The 27,400-nt window shown below is 37.9% G+C and overlaps 1 protein-coding gene across 1 annotated transcript in view; it reads right to left on the bottom strand.

The window, feature by feature from the left end:
* The window catches only part of LOC122146136 (dachshund homolog 1-like), a 108,093-nt gene that overhangs the window by 44,758 nt on the left and 35,935 nt on the right, over nt 1-27,400 (bottom strand). Inside the window, exons 2-3 of the mRNA XM_042763854.1 lie at nt 8,401-8,516; nt 445-606 (exon numbers count right to left, since the gene is read on the bottom strand). Of these exons, the coding sequence (XP_042619788.1) occupies nt 445-606; nt 8,401-8,516 (278 nt within the window). The remainder of the gene's footprint in view (nt 1-444; nt 607-8,400; nt 8,517-27,400) is intronic.

Below are 27,400 nucleotides of genomic sequence, written 5' to 3'. Positions count from 1 at the left end.
CCACCTACTCATGTGCCATGTGCTAAAACATGTGGTTTAATCATTGTATCTATGCGAGGCCTTAAAATAACCTTTCAGTTAAAAATTGGGAAAGTGCATACATATACATGCACAAGATCTGATAGCAACATGCAGTGACAGATTACATAAAGCACGTGCATCTGAAATTCAGTTAATAGTCCATAACTAAAAAATGGTAAATTGCATAAATAGAGCAAAATGTGCTAATAAAAAAAAAAACAACAACATTTAGTCATGAAACCAGATACCCTCCCCTCAAAGTCTGATCACTAGTAGTCACAGAAGACACATTTGAGAAGCATGTTACTCCCAGGTGTAAACAGTGATGTGTCTTGCCTGACCACTTGTGATGAATCGCGAGACGTCTGCTAATACCAGGCCTGCATCCAGTGTGAGTCACGCTGCTGGTGGATGGTGACTCACCCACACTGGAGCTGAGGTCTCCGTTCTCTGGGTCGGCCCCGTGCTGGGTGTTGCTTCCGTGGTAGCTGCTCATCACCTCCAGTTTAATCTTCTTCACCTTCATGGCCTCTGCAATGGCAGCATTGGTGGCGGCCGCAGCTGCTGCAGCGGCAGCTGTGAGGCCTACAACAGGAGGACATAAAGATGAAGTCACTGCACCATAAAGGTTAAACTAAAATGGACCTAAAGCAAGGGTTTGGTCAAGAAATGCTTTTAGATTTTTTTTTCTAGTCATTTCATGGGGAGAAGAGACAGTAACATAAGAACAACGAAAATCCACATTTTCGGGGAAAAACTAGATCCTTATTATAGAATGCATTGGATGCAATTGGTGACAATAAAGACATTTATAATGTTACAAAATATTTATATTTCAGATAAATTATGTTCTTTTGATCTTTCTATTTATCAAGGAATCCTGAATTTTTTTTTTCCAGAAAAAATATTACAAATATAACACTGATAAATATAAGAAATATTTCTTGAGCACCAAATCAAATGATTTCTGATGGATCGTGTGACGCTAAAGACTTAAAAAATAGTTGCTGAAAAATCAGCTTTGCCATCGCAGGAATAAATGACATTTTATAAGAAAATAGAAAAGTTCTTTTAAATTGTAATATATTTCACAATAAAGCATCCTTTATATAAATAATATAATAAATAAATAAATAAACAAATAAATAAATTACTGACCCCAACATTTTTGACTGTTGTAATATTGTATATTATTGTCTAAACATTTTAAATAAACAAATAAATAAAACCAAAAGCTAAATGGATTGTTTAAAATGCTACAATCTGAATAACTTCAGATCTGCTAAAGAAAAAAAATAATAATAATAATTATCCAATTGTTTTAGTATTCAATAGTATCCAATATTAATATATTTATGTAATCAATTGAAGAATTTTGAACAATTGTAATCTATAAATAATTTTAAACTCATGTTTTTGAGTTAACACATTACTTTGAGTAGGGCTTTACCTCAGAAAGGAGAGGGAAAACTGCTTCCTGCTCTTTTCAACCCATTACTAGCCTAACTCAGTCTAGCACCGCGTCTTAACTAGAGCAGATCATTTGCATCCCATCACCGAGCTGGCCCCATCTGACTTATACAACACATCACGCAGCATTGGACTGATGCAACGTTTTCTGCTGGAAGCCTCACTGTTGTGTACGTCTTCTCTGATTTCCGTCTCTTTTTCTCTCTAAATGCAAAGATGACAGCGTTAAGCTTTGATGGTGACAGATGGAGTCAGGAGAACATATCAGGACTGACATGTTGCCATGGTTTCTGTTTGTAAATAAATGAGTGGGGATGTACGACAAAGTGAAAACAGTCTGAAACAGTGGGAAACCAAAGACACACACAAATGTGTGAAACATCTCCAACATACGCACTTTAAATGCTCTCATCTGACTTCAATCCATTGTCATTCCCTCTGAATGAACAGGAACGCTGCAATTGAAAGTCTTCTGGCTCTAGTGGCATTCAGAATTTTTTTTCTATTGTTTGATTTGTTTAAAAAGAGGACAGTGGAGATGGGGAGATTGGAAAAAGAACTGACACACTGTCATTTACTCTTTTTCAATGACAAAACACCTGAAAGACTCACAATAAGTAAAAGGAGGATCCTTGAAAGAGACCTTGAATCCATGAATGAAGATTAATGAAATGATGTGAATGGATGAATCAATGCTGAGCCTTTTTTCCCAGCGTTGTTCAGTGAATCCTGTGATCTCTGTCTCATTTTATATGTACAGTGTATTGAAAGTACAATAGTCTCATGTACGAGATTAGAACGCAAAGTGGATTCTGAGATAAGGGCTGAGCAACTTAATATAAATATTAAATGTCATAACCAAATGCATTTTTTTTTAAATGTAACATTTAAACAGATCTGCATTCTGTATATTTATTATCCTGTTAATCCGTTCAAAATAAACCCAATTAATTACAAGATATGCCAATTAATTAACGGCATATTAATATTAAAGAAAAGCACCACAAAATTATCTCCACATTATTGTGGCAAATAAATAAACCACTGAATATATTTTATAAAAATTATATTACATTAGTCAGTCAATTGTATGTGCTATTTATTGTTGCTAAATTGAGAGCTATCATATGAATCGCTTTTAAGCTTATTAAAAAGATGCAGTCAGTAATTAAAATTTTTCCAAGACAACAGCCCTTAAAATCCCCAAACCCTCTACTGTACCATCAATCAGTGATACGCTCATGGCCTATTTGACTTTTGCCCCCCACAACCACCACCACCAGTGACTAAACTGTCACATTCACTGACATAACTCAACTGTGGCCATTTGGCCTCTGTCTCCTTTCCTGAGCATGAAGAGAAAGGGAAAAAGAAAGATATCGAACATGTGGCATTAATACGCCACCTTGCCTTCCCAGCAGCGGATAGGCAGATGGTGTGGCCAACATTGCATGCCACCAGCTTTCTGGGCTTGTTTGCATTTTAAAGTACATCAGTACCATATTGATGAATCGTATACACGGTGTAGAGTGGCCGCTCTCATTTGCTGTTGTATATTCATGCCCTACAGCTGCGGAGGGGATCTACTTCCCCCCTCCACTCATAATAAATATGGCCTCCAGTCGCACTGAAGGTCAATCTTCATTTGCGTCTAATGGGAGAGAGTCAACTGTTTTCTAAATGAGATGTATGCATAGCAGAGACCTGTGGATAAAAAAAAAAAATCACCTTCCGGCTGCTTGCATGAAAAAGTCGGACACTTGAGTTGCATTTAGGGGAATTTTTAGTCTAGCAATTATGCACTTCAATAATGTATTAAACACATCTCTCATATTAATTTATCAACTAAAATAGATATGTCTATATAAAATGTCCTGCAGGTATGGATGTTATCAATAAACAATTACAATATTTTCCTGCTCAGTTAGACTATTGCAGCTCTTTGCTGGTGGACTGTGACCCAAAAATGGTAAAGTCAAAGATGTATGATTATGCCTTTTTTCAACCCCACCAGGAGATACAACCAAGACTAGATTAAATATTAGTTCATTTAGGATAAACATGGTTTGTGTCATATTTTTCAGACAATATATAATTAGATATAATACAATTATAAATACTAAATACTAAATTATAAATAAATAAATTGAAGTAAAACCAGTTGAGAAGCACTGCAACAAGCTACAAACTACAAGCATGCAAGACCTAGTTGTATTCATGATTATGGATCCTCTTCAACATTATTATTCAATATTGTTCCAGAGAGATAGTTTGGTTCATTGGATCACAAATAACATCCATCCTAGGCTACAAGAGAGTTTCACAGTAACATCTAGATCAGAGTGCTCATCCACAAACTGTTCTTCACATCAGCAACAAGTCCACTCGTAGTGCCCGTGTATGTCTGAACATCACAAAGAGCAACCCACTCCTTCCTCAATTAGCATTCATTAGTATGCAAAGCACCAACAGCAGATCGCAATGTTTCGACTTTTGAAAGTCACCTTTAAATTCAGACACTCGTGTCTGTTTTCTCACAGACACAAGGATCTCTTCAGCCATATATAAACAGCTGAGCCTGAGAGAGAACGAGCGAGCAGACGGGCGCAAGACGGTGGCATGGGGAGGGGACTTTGACAAATAAAGGATAGCATGGTACTTTCATACTGAGCACAAAACAGCAAATAATAGAGATGGGGTCTGATCATAGCCCTTGGAGCAGCTGTCATATTAAATAATAATGAAGGATCTATTAATATGCAAAGGAACTAGCAGCAGACTGGCTTAACGCTGTCATGCCTCTGAATATTGTCAGGATGTTCATTATTAATTAATATGCGGGCTGCCCCATACCTGCTCAATGTCAGAACATTCCTAAAACAAATAAGGAATGTATGTGCCTCCTTCCACTAGTAGTGTAATTAAATTAAGATTAGATTAACTTCACATCAGTACACAAAGAGTGACTTAACCATGCTTATGATAAGCAAGTGCTTATCTACTGACTTAATGTTGCGGGCCCCAATAGAGACCGAGGCCAAATTTCTCTCTATTTATCCAGTATATTTGCAGAAATGAGCTCTGTTTCAGTGACTATCGAGGACCGACTGCATGCTCAAAGCTGAGGTTGTGCAAGCGAGGACTGGATGAATTAATGCCTCTGAATTGTGCCATCTGCATTAGAGCCAAATACCACACATCAATTATAAGCTGCCGACACTGGGTGTGAGGACAGTCACATTAAAGTTGACTGATCTGTTTATGACACTGTAATCTTGCATCTGCATGAAGGGCTACATGTTTCATTAACCTCTTTTTGTGTCGATTCTCTCAGTCTTGCTGTATTTCTAGCTGACTGTGTCCACCTAATGACAGACTGATGGAATGATGCTCTGATGTCATTTCTTGCAATAGCTGTGAGAGTGTGTGTCTGTGTGAATAGTATCTATCTGTCTGTCTATTTATCTATCTACACATACATACACAATGTATATGTACAAAGTCTGTGGTTGGTCATTTTTTATGTTTTTAAAAGAAGTCTCTAATGCTCAAATATCTCTAATTCATTTGATTTATAATTATTATTTTTTTATATATATATATTGTTACAATTACACAAAATCTGTTTGTTTATATCTTACAAAAATGTAAATTATTCCTGTGATGACAAAGCGTTTTAATATCCATTCTTGGTCCATTTCTTGATTCTTATTTCTGTCAAAATTTTTGGTGCATAATATTTGTTAACTATTAAGTCACCGGCTCAGTATAACAGGAATCAACAGGGAGCTGGAAATTCTATTCTAGCAGTGTAAGTATGGAGTTAAATGACAAGCTATATGGAAGAAAAACATCTCAAGTGCCGCTTTCACACAGTGTTGTGTACAAGGGTCCTGAACATTCACCAACATAACAATTACACCCCTTTATGATGAAGCTAGATTAACAAAATAACTAGACCACTTCATGCTGTTTTTAGCTGTTGTTTACATTTGCTCTCCCAATCCTAGTGCTGTCCAAGATACCCAGGATCTGTGAAAGCCGAATGCGAACAAATCTCACTGCATCTACTCAATGCATGCTGCTTTGTCAACAAAAGACCCTTACAAACTTGATTGTATAAAATGTTACTTTTCTTTAGAAGTTCCAACCAAAATGTCAAGATCAGAGCCTGTCTCATGGTTTTAAAGGCCTGGATATCAAAGGGTTTTTGTCGTGGTTGCTGAGGACTAAATAAGAGTAGACTCTCATCCTGGGCTCTCATCCTGTACCACATGGCCTTTGAGTTCCTGTTTCTAAACAAGACACTGATAGGCTGACCTCACTCAAATATGGAGGGGCAGCTGGACACAGTTTCCCAAGCCCAATGGTTCACTAATGCCTCAGCGGCATTGTTCAAGATTACTAGTTCTGTTGCCAAGCTGGAATTTCAATAGTTTCCCCTCAATTTCAAGTTTAGAGAGAGAATGCTAGAAAAGAACACAAGAAAGAAAATTCGGCAATTGATACATCTCATTAGTTTTATGCTTAAATTTAAACAATTTTTCATTAGTGCTGAATTCAAAGGAGCTTTTACATTTACATTTTAAGCATTTGGCAGACACTTTTATTCAAAGTAACACTGCATTCAGTGTGAACTCCACCCATGACCCTTGCTCTATTGTTTAACCTACAGTCTGAAAATGATTAAAACTAATTAAAATTAAAAAAGATCTTCTAGGCTGGTGGAGATGTGAGCAAAATTGGCCAAATAACAAGACAACAAATTATTTAGCAGGATACAGCCTCACTAACATTGTGACAAACTGACATGGTAAATTCGTATTCAAATACAGAATAAAGTTGAAGTATTTATCTTCACGAAAAATGAAAGATTTAAGAATTAAAGTCACGTTATAATAACTTTCATTAATGTTCCCTTCAAATGAAGTTGAATGACCACGCAAAATCATATTTACAAGTGGGAAACTCAGAAATTCAGATACATGAGTTGCAAAGTTATGACACTGGAACATTAGCATGTCTGATATTAATAACATATCAATAATCTAAACACAGATTAGCGAGTGGAATGCAAGTAATGAATTATAATGAATAGATTTATTTTAATTTTACATGATGCATTTCAATAATTTTAAAGGGTAAATAACAAGTGGGATAGTTTTTTAAAGAATCACTTTTTATAGTTTGATTTAAGAAACATTTAGTTTTCAGGTATTATAACATTCTAACATTTTCTAATGCTTATTACATAATTATTCAAAACAGCTGATCAGCGTTGATAATAACTATGCCAAGATCTTAAGTTCAATTTCCAGGGAACATGCATACCGATAAAATGTATAGCTTGGATGCACTGTAAGTCAAAGTGGATAAATTCTCTGCCAAAATGCATGCATTTAAATGTAAAGTCATCATGAAGAGCTGCTTGTCTGAAGACACTGTGCTAGCTTGTTTTGTGACAGCAATATAATTTGTCCTATAGGACAGAAAACACCATACTTTGCAACGAAAAAAATAACAAAAACAAACACATGGTACTTAGGTTTGAAAATGAGAACTATATGGCTTTGTGTTTAATAATTGCTCAAGAAACCACAAGAGAGACTTAATGAGAAGTTAACTGTACATTAACCCTTTGATGCGTACGATCACACCTGTGTGATCATTCTTGGCTGGTCCCTGAAGCGTGTGATTAGAACTTTTAGTGCATCATGTGATCAACTGCTTTGGTCTCACACAGATTCAGTGTTTTCAACCATATAATGCTTATTTTGGGTTTCAGACATTTAAATAGACATACAGTAAGTACTAGCAAAACCATACATTTATAGTTTGTAAAATACATGCTGATGTCTATGGAAACAGCAATAATGATCCTCACAAATATAATCTGATGACATGTTTTATTAATATCATGTACAGATTGTGTAAATGACTATAAAGTTTAATCTGCTCTTCTCCCAGTTTACTGGAGACTTACTTTAACGTCTTTTGTGAGGAGAGGATGAATTTACGTGTTGCAAATCCCACAGCTCGGATTCAGCGTGATCTTAACATGACGGCCCCCATCGCCTGCTATAGATCAACTAACATGGTCATTATAAAAGTGTTTAAATTACCAAATACATTTACTTGCGCATATTTCAGAATCGGAATATCAGATATTTCATAATATAGTGAGTACGTTTATGAATATTAATAATAAGAAAGGAAATGTGTCATACAGCGCTACTGTGGCTGCCCTGTGTCACATGACAAGCATGATGCGTCGCAATGGAAACAATAAGGCTAAACATTCTAAAATAACGGTCGCCTAAAAAAACTCACCCTGGGGGCTCAGCTAGAATATTTTAAACTCATGTGTGAAAGGGTTAACAAGGAGTGAACCATAACCTAATGACTGTGTGTTATTAAAAGATGGCAGAACAACCAAGAGCACAATATGTAAATCAGGACCCTTTCTGAACTGATAGACTTCAAAGCCGCTACAATGAAAACCAGCCGTAAATAGAACAAAAGCATAAGACTTGCTCCAGGCAAATTGAAGGCACAAACGTAGCTGTTGTTGATTCTTGTGGCGATAAGCTTACTTTAACATCACATGGGCCTATGTACATATAGCAGTGAAGTGTATTTAATCGGGCTAATTAAAATCCACTCAAGGCAGAATGCAGCATCCACTATAATAATCTGGAAGAGAACAACTCTCCACTCCAATTTATTCTGGAGCTGTGGTTGCACAGGGGGGCTTGCTGGGAAGGGGGGGGGGGTCGGCCGGGACAGTCAATGGTTCTGGCTGGTAGTTTGGATGAGGGCTGTCAGATTTTGCAGCGTGCCATTTAACGGATGGGCAGCAGGCTGCTGCAAGAAAGGGCTGGGGCATGGGAGGAGGTCCGTGTGTGTTACCTGTGGGGGGAATGATTCCCGGCGACATGAGGCCCGGCACCGAGTGCGGCATGATGTGAGGGTTCTCCAGCGATGTTACACTCTGGGTCCGTTTCGGAGGCCTCCCGGGTCTTGAGCTAAAACAAAAGTGAAGTGGTGGAAAGGGGGAGGTAGAGGGAAGTTGAGAAAGAAGGGGAGGGGTGAGAGACAGAGGTTGCCGTTAACATTCGGACCAGAGCGCAATTCCATTCCGAAGAGCTAACATGTACTGTAAATAAATTCCTTTTCAAGGACAGTTGCTTTCTGCTGCTCGACATAATAGACTTCCATAACTAATTAGATTACACAGTGAATTCATTTCCTTTATTGAAGATCAACCACTTTTTGATGCATAATTCATAGCCCTTACCTCGTTACCTGCCCTTCTGTATTAATATCCCAACACTATTTGAATTACCTCGTTTGCATATGCTAAAATCCGGCCATGCGGCTTTCAGCCTGAAAATTACATGTTAACTTGTTATAATTATTGGAGTCAGGCCACTATTGATTTATGAGACTTTTAAAAAACCAAATATGTGTAGTTCTGGTAATGAATGATATTCTAAGGTTCTTCAGGAAATTAAAAGGCAACGGCTGCCTTAGGAAACGTTCTGCTTGCTTGATTTAATAGGAGTCATAGCTAGAAGCTGATGTAACTGAGTGACTCAGACTTGTTGTACGTTTATGATGGAAACTTTTATTACTTGAAATGAGTGACCAACATCACACAATGATTAATGATTCGACAAGCGCAAGTCCGACGGAGAAAAAAAAACTCCCCTCCGAGCTGATTGTCTGATTTTTTTCACACATTCTGTTCTGTTCATCCATGCATTTTTCCCCTCTAATTTTGGCAAAAACTGAATATTAAAATTGCCTTTAAGGAAATATTTCTTCATAGAGAGGGTCCCAAATAAATTGGTGTTGTTGTTACCAAGGGCGTTGCAGCCAGTAGGGACATCTCCCCTGATTTTTACCAAAAAGGTGATTCTGTCCCAGCATTTTTTCAAACGAATTACATACTGGAAGCATTCAAAATACGACGAGTTGCTCAACTGATATACACAAACTTATTATAGAGAGCTGTTTCAATAACAACCAAGCCACTGAGGCACAATACCTTCCATTCACAATTATATCAAACATAGTAAGAATAAAGACAAGAACAATTGAACAAAAAAAAAACTGAATGTAAAATATGAAATGAACAGAAAGGATCATAACAAAAATTACATATAAATAAATAAACCCATAAATATAAATTTATATTTATATTACATGTTTTAATATTTTAGAATTAACAATTAAATGAGAAATAATTGTTCCTGCTTTTGGTTGTTACCAGAGAAAAGCTCATTTTCAGGGCATTGTCTATATTTCACAGCACTTGCATTACAATGGCATATCAGGACATGATTGAAAGAGGCCTTCATTAACTCAAGGTTTTGTTCCCTGCTTTTCCAGTGACTAAACAGGGCCTCATTTTCACGGCCAAAAGGAAAGCAGAAGAGTGCATTCACTATGACCCAAGGCCTTTTTAAAAGCTCACTTATTCATGTACCACCAAAGTCTGTCATGTGCATCAGTTTAGTCCATTTACAGACAGGGCAGATGATCTGCGTTTCTTTGCTTTTTATCATGTTTTATTCCTGACAGGCATGAAATTGAAACGGAAATTCTTTACTTCGCACACTTAAAACAGAAGAGGCTATAAACTCCATGCTCAGAGTGTTAGCCATGAGAAAGAGCAGCACTCAATACAGTCAGGCCTTGGGCCATTCACACTGTAAGGAGTTTGAACCATATCAGCCTGTTCAGATGTGACAGAATCATTTCCACATCGCATGCAATGGAAATAGAGACATCATTTACTTCATACTTCATATAAATGTTCCAGGAGGGGATTTCACTATGTTATTGTAGATTCCTCTTTAGGAATCTTTGATATTCATTTTTACAGCGCCCCTGTGTTCATATAATTGGCATGGGCAATTTTCTGTTTGATGTATTCAAGAGTCTTTTCAGGCATGTGGCAGGCCATAAATAAACTTAGGGTTTTTTTTTTTTTTTAAGGATAATTCACTCAAAAATGATTCTGTCACCTTCATAATTTTCTTTCACCCATAGGACATATAGTAAAAGGTTACTTTGAGCAGAATGTTCAAGCTCTTTTTTCTTCCAATTAAAGTTAATAAGGACTGGGGCTGGTGGGTTTAAAAAAAAATACCTGCATATTTGGCAAGTTGCAACGGGGTCATGAGACAAATAAAAACAATAACATTTGGCATTATCAATGTAAAAACTGATGTAACATGCCATATTTGAACATATGTGAATGTGACGATTAAATAACCACTTAAACTTCCATCTTTTCCTTACATAAATCTGTGACTTCAGCTATTGAAGCTTTTTGATGCTTTACAGACTCGACATTCTGCTAAAATTCCTTAGTGTTACACAGAAGAAGAAAAGTCTTGGAACCACATGAAGGTGGGTAAAGGATAATACAAATTTAATTTTAATAATGAACTATTCCTTTAAATACAGCACTTTATCTGAGTTTGTCACAGGAGAGCTAAAGAGACCCCAGCAAGAAACAATTGCATGCACGACCCACAGAACATCCTAAAATGAAATTCTTCCTCCTATAGAAACACCTCTTTGATCTTATGCGGGAGATTGCATGACAGTTTTGCTGTCATCACTGTCAATGTACTGAGCTGAATTATTTAAGAAAGACCTCAATAGATGCCATGTGATGGTAAAAGCCTTCCTCCCTCCTCCCTCAACAATGGCAAAATCAGAAAAAAACTTGAAATGGCACATCAACTTTAGCTCCAGGAAGAACAGGAGATTGTGAACAAAGCAGACGTTTAGCCTCCAAGCCGTGGTGCTTACAGAGTGTTTACACCATATCATATGTGACCCTGGCCCACAAAACCAGTCTTAAGTCGCTGGGGTATATTTGTAGCAATAGCCAAAAATACATTGTATGGGTCAAAATTATAGATTTTTCTTTTATGCCAAACATCATTAGGATATTAGGTAAAGATCATGTTCCATGAAGACATTTTGTAAATTTCCTACTGTAAATATATTAAAAATTAATTTTTGATTAGTTATATGCTTTACTAAGAACTTCATTGGAACAACTTTTTCTCAATATTTAGATTTTTTTGCACCCTCAGATTCCAGATTTTCAAATAGTTGTATCTTCGCCAAATATTGTCATATTCTAACAAACTATACATTAATGGGAAGCATATTTATTCAGCTTTTATATGCTGTATAAATCTGAATTTCGAAAAATTGACCCTTATGACTGGTTTTGTGGTCCAGGGTCACATATAGAGTGGAAGAGGATACTGAGAATGGCTTTTTTATAAGGCTGTAGCAACAATATTTCAACTAAACATTAAATATTTAATAGGACAGTTCACCAAAAAATGAGAATTCTGTCATTGTTTACTCACCCTCATGTCATTCCAAACCTTAAGTCCTTCAAAATTCGCCCTGATAAAAACTGCTGTCTCATGACAGTAAAAATTGGGCTATTTCAATGAACTGAAAGATCCAATTCACAAAAGCAGTCTGAAAGATTAATTCATGAATCCGACTGATACAGTTCATGAGTTAAAGTAAATTGTATTCTGTTCACTCATAGAACTATAGCACACAAGTCATATAGGATATGTTTATGTTAAATCTATGGAGGTTTTGCCTCCTTTTGATACTTGAAAGCTCTGGTTCCCATTCATTATAAATATATGGAAAATTATATTCTTCTTTTGTGTTCCAAATCAAGAAAAAATAAAGTCATACAGGTTTGGAAGGACATGAGGGTGAATGATGACAATTTTCATTTTTGGCTGAACTGTCCCTTTAAGTAATATAGTACATATTAAAGTTTTGTTGTTTTTATTAAGCATCTTAAATTACAATAATTTTATACTATACTTTTACTTAACGTTTACATTACATTACTATATGTTTTTTTTCTCCCATGGCTTGTTTTTAATTTATGACAGCACGATAGTGTTCTGAAAACAAAGTTAGACTCAAAGCTGAACAACATCAAGTGTATGAAACTGAAATCCCCATCATGCGATAGCCCAGAAGGTTTTCACTTAAAACAGGACGGCCTGTGCTCATATGTTCAAGAGGACACTGCAGTCATTTAGCTGAGATATGCATGAGCATTCTCTACTGTTTGTCGCTTCTGTAAACAGTGATTACGGGGCCACTGAGGACGAAGGGAGAACAAGAGCTGGACCTTCACAAAAGAACGAGTACAATTTGTCATGTGCTGGATGCTGAGTCCTTAAATAGCCCGGCACAAAAAGTCCTCAAAAGGAGGCTATTAGAACACAACAATGGTTCATGAGATCCACTTGTGGCTGAGATATGCCCTGTCCACTCCACTACTGGATGTCACCACTACCAAACATAGTTACTGTACATCCTTTTTCATTTACTTTTCGCTTCTTTTTTGTAACTCGGAGATGTACTTCCACACAATGGCAGAAGCAAGGCTATCCATGACGTTTTGCTGAGCGCAATGCTGACAAATTCAAATAAACAAATTTTCAGGGAGAACGCAATGTTTGCTTGCATTTCTTTATTAGATAAAGCTGAGTGGTTTGTATTACTCAGAAGGTAAACATTTGAAATTAGCTGGAAAATGCAATGCAGATACAGCCAACCAGTTATTAAGAAAGTGGGTTACAGCCAGGGTGCAAATTATAAGGGGGTTTGAGGGGGGGTTGAACCCCCAAATTAAGGTTTGACCCTCTAGCCTCAAAAGAAGTGGAGTAAAAGGTTTAAAAGCTCTGAAATATTATTAAACTAAACAGCTTTAGTTCTACATAGTACATAAAGCACATTTAAATACGTCTTAGTATAATGTTGAGGGGAAAATTTTGGTGGCACTGCACCAAATGTTTGACATAAACCTCAGTGTATATCATGGACTGTACATCACACTGGTTACAGTATGGAAGTTACCGAAGAAACATTATGTTCTTGGAACTGAACTCTCATCTTCTAAGAGACATCTGTTGAAGGAAGCGTGAACGGTTAAAATTCAAGATGGTCAACCTGGAAAATTCTGCTCCATTGCATTTACTTTTCAGCACAAAAACAAAATAATCACCCAGCATTCTCTCGGTATTGCTGATTCCATTATTAATAACAGATCCCGTCTCCCAACTTTACAGACAGCACTTGCCTGAGGCCAAAAAGTGGCAAATTTGTAACAAATGTAGGAATTCTCCTTTTGTTTTGCATTCATGGCGAAACTAAAATAAGACTGAACTTTCCCTGAACCATGCTTCCTTTAATGGACTTGGTCCATGTTGACCCAGGAGTTCACACTGGAACATGATCTCCTCCGTCCCACCACACTGAAAAAGCAATCAGAAAATATAAACTCACAAAATATATGGCCATCTCACTTCCACAATACAAAAGTCAGCAAATAACGGAATTCACCCTCCCTTGTGTTATTTCTTAATATCTGTTAGGAAACAATGTTGCAAAATGTAAAAAAAAATGTAAAAAAATAAAAATAAAAAGTATTCTTAGTAAAAAAAATACTAAGAACAGACCTTTCTTTCTTCTAAAATTATCTAAAATTGCAATAATTTCTCTCAATCTCATATCAAAAGTCTAGTTTAGATAATTTAATCTCAGTAATAATCCAGAGTTTTGTGCACATAACAGGCATCATGAAAGCCAGTTTTAAAGGAAATCAGTGGTCAATATTATTGCTCCAATATTTACAGTATAGTTTGTATTGTATTGTATTGTACTGTATACTAACATCTATTAAACTTTATTGTATACAGTCAGTTTGAGTTTCTTATCACAAGTTTAAAATCCAGTATTTCATTTTACATTTATAAAATTTTTTAAACAGATTTGAGAAGTACAAAGAATATATTTGATCAGTATTTTTCAGACAGGTTTATGGACGTCTGGACCTAATGGAGACACATTTTGGTGCCAGTTGACTAAACGTTATCCTGGAGTCAATACATGTCTCGCTCAGGTTTACGGAAAGAACATTCCATTTTGATTCGTCTCAAATGGAGCAATTAACCTTTCCCATCTTCTTCTTGTTTGTCATTGGGTAAGGTAAAGATGAAGATATTTATTCCATTTACTTGCAGTCAACCAAAACAAGCGAACGAATCACAGCATCTTTGCTTGTGTAAATACAGACTCTTCCAGAAGCCCGCCAATCAGGCCTTATAAAATATTAACCCAATGTCATTGCCCTTTTCAAATCTCTCACCTAGAATTCCCTAATTGTTCCCTTTCTTTATCTCACCGAAGCAAAGTGTAAATAAATTAACAAAATAGCTTTTATCAGCCTGAATAACCTTTTAACTGAAGGATTATCACTGGTTTATTTTTCATTTCTTTTGGTGCGATAGCAGCACATGCCTCATTGATTACTTTGCTGAGGTGGTGGCCAGCAGAGAAAACAAGGGGCTGATAACAAACCGAGGTCTCTGTACTAACAATAACACGCTACGCTCAGAATAGGCCTCCTGACTTTGCAGCTTTACTCGGCTTGTTTAGATGGAATGCTAGCAGGTAAAGCTCCTCCATTTTACTATGCAATCTTTGTGTGGACTGACTGTAAGATCGAAGCATATAACTCTGGCCGATTGATCATAGTTAGAAAGATATTCCATTTTAAACTACTGTACACTGAAAGAACACACTTGAAACTGAAACATGAAACTGGGCCAATATATTAGACTGGATAATCTGAAATGAAGGATTCCAAAGATGAAATTGTTACAAATGTTTGTTTGAAAGCTTTTTAACGGACAGTTCTCTCAAACACAAACATTCTTTTATTTTCTTAAGTTAAACTCAAAACAATACAAAACCAAACCAAAACTAATGCAAATCAAACTAAACACGGAAAAACAAAACAAAAAATCCAAACCAAACAAAAAACAAAAACAAACAAAAGCTCACCAAACAAAAACAAAACAAACAAACAAACAAACAAACAAAAAACACAAACCAAGCATAAAAGTGGAACAAATCATTCTTTTAAGCCCGTTCTTTTCTTTGAAATGGTTGATCAGATTGGCAAATTAGACTAATCTAGTTCTTCAATACACTGATTGAATAATTCTCAAGTCAACAGTGAAGCGAAGATTATCAGTGAAAATGAATAACTTTTGGTCTGTTTAGCAGACAAATATATCAAATGGCTTCAGAAAACATGAAATATTGGGATTGGTTTTATGGTGTTTTTTTTTTTTTTTTTTGGTAATTTATGGAACTTGACAGTCACTACAAACTTATTTATACATTATCTACAGAAAAGATGAGCATGAAATATCTCCTTTTATTTAATTTTTGGGTGAACTATCCTTTTAATGCTCAAAGACTTTTACTGTTTTAAAAAAGCCCATGATCACCATAGACATGCTATGGCCACATTACGAATAAGAAACACTAACATTTTCGCCTTTGCAAACAATTAAATATCTCTTTTATTCTGTACACAGACCGCCAGCATCAACTTCAACTTTTCTAGAAGTTTTCAACAAGGATCGAATGGAAACAAAGTAGTGAAATCTGCAATGATACATGATATATAGCAACTGGAGTGGCAGTCTGAGTCACTTACACCTGCACATGGAACAGAAGAGGTCAGCCCTGCACTGCCTCATCAGACTGCCTCAGATCTCTCTTTATCTCTCTCTTTATTTGCATTGAACTGTTGTTGGTTTATCGCCACCAGCCCTCTCTCTCCCTCTTGCACCTGTCACCCTCAGCCAGGCAGACGCCTTATCAGATCAACATATGGATTATGTGCGAGCACTTCATATAAAGCGTTTTATAAACAGGAACAGCTGCATCCGCTAGTAAATGGTGAACTTTTGTGAGGAACAATATATTAGATCAAATGCACATAATCAAAGGGAGCAGTTACCCTCAGAGGCCTACAAACAGTGGCCCTCTCCTCCCCAGGTGTGTTTTTCTTGCCCAATCCTTCAGCAGTCCCGCACTGGGTGTAACATTTGGAGATCCAGAGAGCGCCCTGGTTATAAAAGTGTCCTCCCTGCTGCTTTTGTAAACTGCACGGTTTGATTAAAGAGTCACTGGGCAGGGCCATCAGATTGCACCGCTGCAAAGGAACTCATGTTCCTTCTTTGAGCTTTATTTACATTGCTGTGGCCTCATGTAAAAGTATGCAGAACAACTGGTCATAAAACATGAAAATGTATGTAAACCCTTTAAATTTACTTGTCCACACAGTATAAAAAAAAAAAAAAAAAGTTGAGTTATTGCTATTCACAAAAAAAAAAAATGGTTAAAAACAGCTGACTTGGTGAACATTTCCAGTTTTGTCTTATTGACTGAACCGCAGGGTGTCTGACTTGTTGACGTTTTTTTTTTTTTTTTTTTTTTTTTTGTAGATTGCAGCTGGAAATACAACATCATTTGAGATAACTTTATATTGGAGGGAGATCTTAGAAGGAAAAAAGATCTGAAAGCAAGATAAACTGCTGATTATTTTAATGCACCATTAATGACAAAAAGCCAGTTTCTTAATTGCATACTATAATTGTGAAGCTTAAAATTGTTTTGTATCAGTTCTATTAGCACTAATAAGGAGCAGCAGGCCTGTACATCCTGGGAACTGATGTAGAATGCCTAATTGGTTGACTTTTCCGTGCCTAATGGACGATTCTCTTAATTAAAAAGACACTGCAGAAAATATTATAGATCAGATACGGCAGAGAGAGGGAAAAGTGAATACAGCTAAACAAATGTATTAAAAAGAACAGTTCCAGGAAAGTTAAAATGAGATAGCTAGATATGATTTCCATCGCAATATTTATTAATTTCAGTCCATTTGGTTAACAAAACAGAGCTGCGCTTATCTTCAAAACGGTGAGGAAATGCTGTCAGTGACCTCCCTTTACCACGCAGAACTGCGACGCATATGAAACAAGTCATCAAAACAAGGCTTTAAAAACTTACTAGTCAGGGTGCCTTTGAGGATATTTAATTAAAATCTAATCCTGCATTCATTAAGGCTCACATAAATTAAGCTGTCATTCATAAGATTTATGGATTCTCATTTGCATATTGCATACAATTCATCAATTACTCAAGTATGAAAGGGGCACATTTCCCTTGGAGCTGCCTGCTGCCCTGCCAGCATTTGAAATGAGAGAAAGAGCGATACTGTCAGGCATTCGAAACAAACTTTCCCCACAATGTCTGCCTCTTGATTAATCTAATTTCCAAGGCATCCTTTTACAAGATCGTACACAGTCCAGCTGCAGTTTTCAATTATATGTCCTGTCCTCACCACTAACTTTGAATAGGAGATAGATGTAACACAGGGCAAGTATCCAACCCCAGTCTCCTCAACATCACATGCCTGTTTACTCTGATCTTCGTAAATTAAAAAAAGAGAGAGAAAATGGTGTTTTAGAGGCAGATGGAGTCGGGAGGGAGGGGAGGAGGAGGGGGAAATGCTGTAATTTTATTTGGTGGGATGTCAGACGAAAGGCTCAGTGTATAATAATAGCATATTTCCTGTCACATTTACATCAACCGTGTTTCCTGACAGAGGGAGGCTTCATCGAACACATTAAACGACTCCCTCTTCGAAGAGGCGCTCGGCCACTGTGGGAGAACGCCAGCGTGGAGGAAGTGCTTAAACCAAGCCGAGCGTGAATACTTCTAAGATAAAAGGTCAGGCGAAAACAAACAGATGACTTGCGAGGATGAATAGAATTAATTGAGTCATTAATATGCATGGCTAATAAAGCTCGAAAAAATTCTACGTGGAGAACGAAATCATTGTCGACTATTCTTTCTTAATGGCCCATATTTTCAGCTCGAAGGGATCTGGGACGTGTACGTATCAGTCTCAGAGAGGAGGAGGAGGGGGGTGTTTGACGAACAAGTTGGGATAACCTCAGCGCCAATTGTTAAAGTAAGACATAGCAAACAAAGCGAACTTCTTCTAGTGAGGGTATTAATTCCCAATTAATCCCAAACTCTGGCAGAGGAACAGACCAGTGCAGCAAGTAAAAGTCATGTTGAAGGGTACTTAATTGGATCCCAATAGTAAAAGAGCTTGATAACAGAGATCAAGCAGCAGTTTATTAATCCTTCCCATTGTCTTATGAAATTGTCGTTGAAAGTAACTTCAGATAGAGCCAATAGTTAAGACTTTAATGTGCTTTTAATATTAACAAAAGGAAGCAATTAAGAGGCCACAAAACAATAGCACTCAGACTGATGCATATTAATTCTGCAAATATGATTTCTGAATCAATACGATTAAGGCAAAGTGCCACACGAACATGCTCGCTTACACTCACAAACACACACACACTTACAAATCCTTTAACAGAAAACATTTGTCCCACATTACATTATGTTTCATAAACATCCGTGTTTTGCATTGAATGCATTTAAATGAGCAAATGACAGCGCAAACACAGTATTTCTGTTCATTCTTTGATACTTCCGTCACCCACTGCCTTTCCAAAGTCATTAATACAGTCGGCCCCAACTAAAACAGGCCATGATGATAATTATAACGTGAGCAAATATCTGATATTGAGCAAGACGTAGGATGTGAAGTCTGTATCCTCTCAGGGACAAACAAACTTAACGTCAGGACTAAACAGGAAGTCCTTAATGATTAACATTAATTGGACTGTGGAATCGGAATCCTGTGTGAAACATTAAACAAAAATTATCCACTGTTTATACTCTTTCTGCTTTCTTAATAATTAATGAAATGTAAATATTCCAGGGAGTCCAGAAGTGATCTGTGGTGGGAGAGGAAGAGCAATGTTTACACAACGGCACAGCGAGTCTGCGTGGCAGAGATGAGGTTTGCGATCCGCCCCAACCTCCTCCTCCAACTTGTGTGCTTTTAGATACTGTTTATGCAGAACGAATCATCCTCTGTGACTCCCGGATCCTGATCAATTGCATTTGAATGCAGTTTACTGTGAAAACACAACAATCAACCCAACAGAAATGGTCCCTGCTAAAAGAATCCCTTGATTTGTCCCTGCTAAAAAGAAATCAAGGACCGGCTGCTAAACGCATGTCAGCCGCATCCATCTGCATCTCTTTGATCCTTTAGGACGAATCATTGACAACGTGTGGAGAGCAAACAACCAGAACCTTTTAAGACAGTTGGAGGGAAAAGCGTCCCACCCAGTCAGGAGACAAATCAAATGTGGCACGTACAAGTTTACTTTCATCCTCTCTGTCTGATTGCCATCAACTGCCAAATGTGGCGTAATGGCAGCGAGGCAAGGCCCATGTCGTTAAACCCACAGAATGACAATTACTTCAGACAAGCTTTATCAGGGCCCATGACCCAGCCTCTACAATGCTAACTAAATCCCTCGCTCTATTCCTGGAAGCTTGCGATTCCATTAAAAAGCTTCATGAGGAAGTAAGAAAAGTCCATTTAGGCTCAGTGTGAGAGCAAATAGTCAGACTCAGCACATCGTGCGAAGTCTTCACGCCACTTGATGATGTAATTCTTAATGCATGGCCCTGGCCCATATAAATCTTAAGCGAGACATCACCTGAGATTTTTTCCGTCCCACTCTGCTATCTCTCTCTCGGTTTTATGATGAATTGTTTGCAACATCTCTGCGACTAAAGCCTTCAACCTCTTCAAACCCCTGCCTCTAATAACTCGTCGCTATACGGGGGCGGGGGGGAGGCGGGCATGACAGAATGATGAATATCACAACAGACAGCTCCAATATGGTACAATTTTAGCAGATCAATATCGCACAGCAATATAAGAAAAAACAGCAGATATTAGTCTACACAGTGTATTACAGATGAGGAACATCTATGCTCTCTATTCTCGTGCCAGGTCCTCACAGATATTTCACGCACGTCCTCGCATATTCACGAACATCCATGGAAACTAATCACTCTGTGGGTCGAACGGGCAACTGCTTAGATTTAGCATGATGCGCTAACGTTTTAAGCAACTACTGTGGACATGGTTACTTAAACAGAAATAAACTATGGCAAGGTGCTAGGGTCCAATTATTCACAAGAGCAGAAGTCACTCTCATGTGCTGATAATGGCTTTAAAGAATAATGTTGTGTGGACACTTTTGCATTATTAACTACTACAGAGAAGACTACGGAGGTTGATGGAGGTTTTTGAGGATGAGGCCCATGTTAGCACTTGGCTAACACGACTCTCTTCAGTGACAGTTCTGAATGGATGCACAGCCTTTGACGTCAATAACCCTATTTATTTTTCTAATGCTATCCAAGGTTGTGCACTATTGCTCATTTGAAATGAGTAAACAGGATGCGCAATAACAATTCAACATAAGTAGAATTAAAATTAACTGAAATTCAAATAAGTTTATTGAACTGTTTTTAGAATGAGAAGTTTGTAAAGAAAGTTTATTTTACAGATCTTACAGATAGATAGATAGATAGATAGATAGATAGATATATGGATAGAATCAATATATACTTGTATAGTTAACATTTAGTTAACATTAAGTTATAGTTAACATTTTCCCCCTGCTATCAGAAATGACCCACCAGTTTTTCAGAGGTGATCTACAATCAATAATTAGGAGCTAATCTATAATTAATGATTAAATGTTAATCAGTTTTACTCTGAGGTTAAAACTCAGTTGAGTAAAAAGTCTCTCTTGTTAAGTTTAGAAAAAAATAAACGAGAGAAAAAAGAGCAAACTGAAGATATCATACAAATCTAAATATATATATATATATATATATATGACAGATGATTTCCTCCCTCATTATTCATCTCAGCACCTCATATGAGGATTCATAAAATTCACAACAGCATGGGTTCTATTCTAACTAGACACCACTGACCATATTGCAATGGACTGCCTAGCTCTCACTCCCATCAGCAAGACAAGTAAGATGGTCTGGGGGGCAAAAGAGGGGGATTGCAAATGTTCATACTGCATAATATCTTCTCTCACCGGGGAGCAGCCGAGGGGCCCCTTAGCTGTCACCGACAATAGGGCCCAGCTATTGTGAGAGCTCAAGGTTCGTTAAATACTATTAATGAAACACAGTATCCGTTGTGCGCCGAAACTTGTCAGCATTTCATTAGAGACTGATAAACATATAATAGAGAAGTGTCAGGCCCAGAATGGAGTGTGTGACAGGCCGGCGGGGGAAGGATTTGGAGGATTTCACTGCTGCGATCATTCATTCCCATGATCCACTGCTGACTGACAGAATGATCTCGGCCAGCCCGGGACATTAGTGGGAAGAACAAGACCTAGACTGTCTGAATTGGGGCTCAAACCACAAATGCAAAGATGTGCATCAGACAATCTGTCATATTCCCTTTGTTTTAGCATCAGGGTTTAATCAGAAGGAATATTGAACTTAATTTGTGGTCCAGCTGGATTTGAAAAAAACTTACAGCAGCTTTGGGTTTGTGGGTTCAAATGGAGTGAATATGGCTAATCATTTGATTATAATGTGTGAGGTTTAAAATAATTTATTTACATTCTGCAGGGTACAGCTATTTTTAAAAATTAGAAAAAAATACTAATAAATATTTAGCATTATTTTGATTTTTTTTTTTTTTTTTTACAAAACTATATACCCTACTTACAACACAATTTGCAAGCTCATTAAATTGCTCTAAGATCACTGTTTTCACACAAATTGAGTTGTAAAACTTGGGACTTTTGTACCTTGTGCTAATGTTTAACGCAGAACAAGACACTTGAGCCTTGTAGACCATCAGCAATCGGTCACCAACATTGTTAATCAGTTAATCTATTATTTTTCCCCATCTTGCGAGAAATATGTAAAGAAAGATAATTAAAAACGTGTTAGGTGAAAGTCCAGCAGCCTTGCTCCAAGTGTATGTTCTCACAAAGCACGCTTTGTTCATCTTATTAACCTTCTCGCTACTCAGCGTGCCTATAAATGAAATCTTTAGCCCTTTACATGTGAAATTAAAACTGCAGTCCCCTGAGCACTTTTAATTATTCCTCTCCTGAAAAACTTCCACTTTTGTCAGCCCGCTTTATTAGCAAAGCAGCCGACTCCCACTCTCTCTCTTTCTCTCTCTCTCTCTCTTTCTCCCCCCAAGTCTGTCATGGTTCACTCCTTTGAATCTCTCCTTTTTTCCCTCTTTTCTTCCAGCAGGCCTGTTAAATTCTCACCTTGCACTGCCCTTGTCATCAACTCGATGAAGCACAAAGCTAGGCAGCGAGGGAGTGTTTACTCATTTCCCCAGCACATTATCTATCACATTAATCACAGGCCCAGACCTTCCGGACACAGTGGTCTCCTGCTCTGCCCTGGACTCTCATCAAATCTGACCATCCCTCTCAGTGCACTACGCACAGTAAACAGCAGTGCTGAACGCCAGTAAGAGCGACTGTCTCTTTATACAGCAGATAATGTTAAGAAGATAGATAAGAGTCAAATGCCCATGTTTCTCCTTATCGGTTAATAATCAGGGAAAAACACAAGCTGCTTGACATAAATATGCATGATAAATGAAGTCAGTGTATCCAATTAACTAAAATTAATTGCATGTAAATTGCATCTGTAAAGTTTTCCTTTTTTAAAAAAAAGAAAAGAAAAACACACTTTGCTTATGTTTGATGACCGTTTTTCTCAGCATTTTTGCTTATGGTTGAACATTTCTTAAGGGATAGGTTACTCAAAAATGTAAATTCTGTTACTCACATTCATGTGGAACACAAAAGAAGAATTTTTTAAAATATCATGGAAAGTCAATGGGGTCCAATCAAAGCTGTTTTGGACCCCACCGACTTTCATTGTATGGACAAAATTCAAAATATGTTTATTTCCACATAAGAAAGAAAGAAATACAGGCTTGAAACTATGTGAGGGTGAATAAGTGATGACAGAATTAAACTATCCATTTAAGAGTAAAAATTATAATCTGCATCTGCGTCCAAAAGAACAATATCCTGTTCTTGTGGATGCAGACACGTCTGGCAGCCGTGCTGCCCAAACAGAAAAACAAATCTGCCCTCTTATTGAACTGCTCCGATTTGAACATTTCCTTTGAAACTGATGTGTTCCAGGCTCTTCTAATAATGGCTGCGGACACAGAATGTGAGGCCCTGAAACAAGAGCTCTTTAAAGAGAGGAAGAGGATGTTTTAAGACACGGTTAGCCACAGGCAAGGAGTCGGCCAGGAACTTGTTTGTGAAATACATGCCATCGCAGGTTCTAATGAGGTTATGGTCAACAGCAACATTATTATAAATGATCCAGGTTTTTCTCTCAAGTCCTTGTGCAATTAACATTTTCAACCAGCTCAAAGCCAAAGGCCTGGCTACATCTGAAATTCAAATAAATGAGCAATGTAAATAGTTTAGAGATCGAGTTTACCCACTGAACAATGGCCTGTTATGAGACACAAACGACCAGAGAAATAGGGACACACTGGTGTGGGGATGGAAACAGTAGGGGGTGAGATGAGCCAACACAATGTGGCCCTTCTCCTAAAGCAACTTGTTATCAGGCAGAACGCAGAGGCTCTCTCAATCTGCATTTAAATACATTTCATTCCAGCCGCTCATTTGCATTAATTTCTCCCATTATATTTGGAAATGGCCAAATGTCTAGCTGACACAATGTGGGAGCCCATCACCACAGAGAGAAGCCCCACACCTGATGCCAATTTAGGACTTCTGGATCTTTTCAGTGCTCTGGCCCGATCTGACAACTCCGGTTCTTTGCAGTCCAGGGCACTTTTCAATTGGATTTGCTTGCAGTGACAAAACTGTTTCGCGCTCATCTGAGAGGTTTTTTTTTTCCCCTTTCACTCCCCCTCTCGCGCTCCTTCTCTCCATGAGACCGGGCGTCTATTTGGGTGCCATGGGAAAACCGGTGCCGAATGATTCTCAGTGGCTTCTGATTTCCACTATTTGTTCAGCATTAGGGCCACTTATCTCTCAAAGAAAAAGCAACATGTGGAGAGAGAGAGTGACAGAGCGAAATACAGCCTCGCTAACAGGACCATTGTGCGCTAAGGATCGGCATTCAAACACGAGGGGCCCTCGTTCTCACTCGCGCTCTCTCGGTCGCTTTCACACAGACTCGGTTTTTGCTGCAGTCAATTACCACTGCTAATCCTACTCGCAATAGGGAGTAAATATTTCATTACTTTTTCAAATAAACACTCGGTGTGCACCGCTGAAGTGTCATCCATGAAGTGGAGAGAGACGACTGACGGCCACTCCTATTCGGTGGAATAGTGTCTGAGTGGGCTTTTTGTTTCTAGAGCAAACAAAACAGAGGAGAAACGAGCGACACTCAACCCTGAAACATTTTAGCTAATAAAAAAGAGAGAATTTTTCAAGCAGGTTTTTCATCGGGATTGAGTGCCTTCGGACTGTTTTCTTTTCCTCGCTAAACAAAACAGTAAGAGCGGCTCAGTCAAAAAACCTCCATAGACACCGTGTCATTCCCATCGGCCAATAAAGCCTGAGCTGTCTTGGAGGAATTAGCGGCCTGACTAAAAACACAAGGGGGGAAATGACAGAGGGATCCTGGTGCTTGGTGCTCATTAATCACTGCAGCGTCTTTGACCTTTCATTTGCCAAGGGCGCTGAGGGAGGAGGAGGCGGGTGGCCGGGGCAGAGGAGAGAGAGAGACTGAAAGAAAGAGACAGAAAAATAAAAAAAGAGAATGACAATAGTCTTGAAGATGCCACAACACATTTTTAATGAAGAGGAGACACAAGTATCTTAGCTGCAGGAAAGATTATGGGATTCTATGGACGGTTCTGAGAGACACAGAAATTTATAAAAATCGAAGAGAAAAGTAGCCCAGGGATGGCAACGGGAATATTTTTTACTCTTAAAAGTGATTAGATGAACAGAGGCACAAGGTGGGAGGTAAATGTTGATTTAAAGTGCAAGAAAATGAGACGGGCAGACACAAGCTGCAGCTGGAGTGACAGCGAGTGCATTACTCCAGAAATAAATATTTTCACTTAAGCTAACATGTGTTAGGATCCACTACCAAAAGCCTTTTTACTTAAGCGTGTAAAAGCCTGTTAGCACAGGCATTCCATTAGTGTCACAGTCAAAGGCCAAACCGTCCCGCAAAAGCTCATTTATATCAAGGCTGAGGTCATTCTCTCCATATAAGAGGGAGTTGCATGGGCCATATGGCCGACACTCAATCAAAGAAGCTACTTAGTTAGTTAGTACATGTTAGTGTTCATTAACACTAAAGTATTGAAACAATGTACAAAGTAATGAAAGCAACCAAAGTTATCACTTTAAAACCGAAACAACTGTTGTAATTAAAACTCTCAGAGGATTAGACTAGCAAACATTGGATTAATATTGTTGCTTGTGACAAATACATACATGTATATAGCCTTATTTTTAACTCTAATTGCAGTTCAAGGTTAATTTAATCAGCCCATTTCTACCTCTGAAGTGCTTGCTCCAATTTAATTGCCTATTTTTATTGCTTCAGCAAGGTTTTAATTGAAACCAATAGGGATCTAACAACAACTGTGACATGTTGGTGTCTGGGGGAAAGCTATAAATATGTGAGAAAAAATATATGCATTATTAATGTGATTTCTTAATGCATTATAGCAGAGAGCTGGGCAGGATTTCTTTATTTTTATACTCAAGCAAACAAATTATAATTAGTCGCCACTTTAAATGCAAACTCAATGAGAAAGAACAACTAAATATGGTTAAATGACACATCGTCACAATGCCACACCTGATCAGCTGAACGGCAAACCTCAAGCGTTATTGGCAAGGGTGATTTATTGGGTTATTCTTGCATGCACTGAAGGAATCAATTGTAATGGCTCTTTGTCAGAGTCTTTCTTAACAATGAAAGGCATTATGTATTCGAAAATGAAAAAAGGATTGCATGGCTATTGACCCAGCAATGAACGTCATCACAAGACCTTGGTATCAAATTCTACATAGCAGCTCTGACAATTGACACTATTGATTTGCCGCATGGTAAGCATTATTGTTGGATCTCGAGCTGTAGCGTGGTGAGGAGCACTTTGTATTCCTGAAAACCCAATAGAGATTTACATAAATCAGTTGTTTAATAGTTAAGTCTAAAACTAACCTTGAGCTGAAATCGGCATAAAAATAAGCTGTAGAACTATGCCACAGCAAATAAAGATTCTTGTTTGAGGGCCAGAACTGGGTAAAATATATCTTTAAATATCAGCTCCTTTTCTACGTTTTACAGAGAAAAGAATAATCGTTTGCTTCCATTACAGTGCAAAGGATCTAGGCCCTGTAGCTAGAGTGGAAAGCACCAGCAACTCAAGCCTGACATCTGTATAAAAACAAAAATAATCTGCTGTCAGCAGAATGTTCAATGACTTCTATCATGCCGGTGCCGAGAAAGTCTAGCGGCTGCAAGGATCGGGCTGTTATGCCGGGTTCATTGGATCGGAATGCATGCTAATTAGCATCAAAAATGTGTGTCACCGCCCGCCTCATATCTTCACCAGGAACATGACAAAAGGTTCCCTCAAAACCACAGATTAATAAAGTCTGTCAGAATGCGTAATGCCGTGTCAACAAAAACACACGTTTCATTACGCAGGTCACAGGAGGTTGTGTTTTAATGTCACAGTTATATTTTCACAGCGTATGTCTTAGTCAATCGAGAAAGGCTAAAAAGCCAGATAAATATTTTACTTGCAATACACCTCTGCATTATTGATGTAATTGTAATCACAGGTGTGAATACAGTAGGCGAGTGCGGGCTTTGATACACCGTGGCAAATACACCTAAAACGGGGGCTTGTGTTACAGTGGAAATTCACAAAGCACATTGTCTGCGGTTGTCACTTTAATCTGGACCATCTCAAAATCCTCCACACTAAACAGAAGTAAGTCTTCCCCTTTAAATAATTGATATTTTCTGATTAAAT

This window comes from Cyprinus carpio, chromosome A9 (genome assembly GCF_018340385.1).
Source record: "Cyprinus carpio isolate SPL01 chromosome A9, ASM1834038v1, whole genome shotgun sequence".
NCBI lineage: Eukaryota > Metazoa > Chordata > Actinopteri > Cypriniformes > Cyprinidae > Cyprinus > Cyprinus carpio.
Note: the sequence above shows the minus strand (reverse complement) of the source record. Positions and strands in the feature narration are given on the sequence as shown.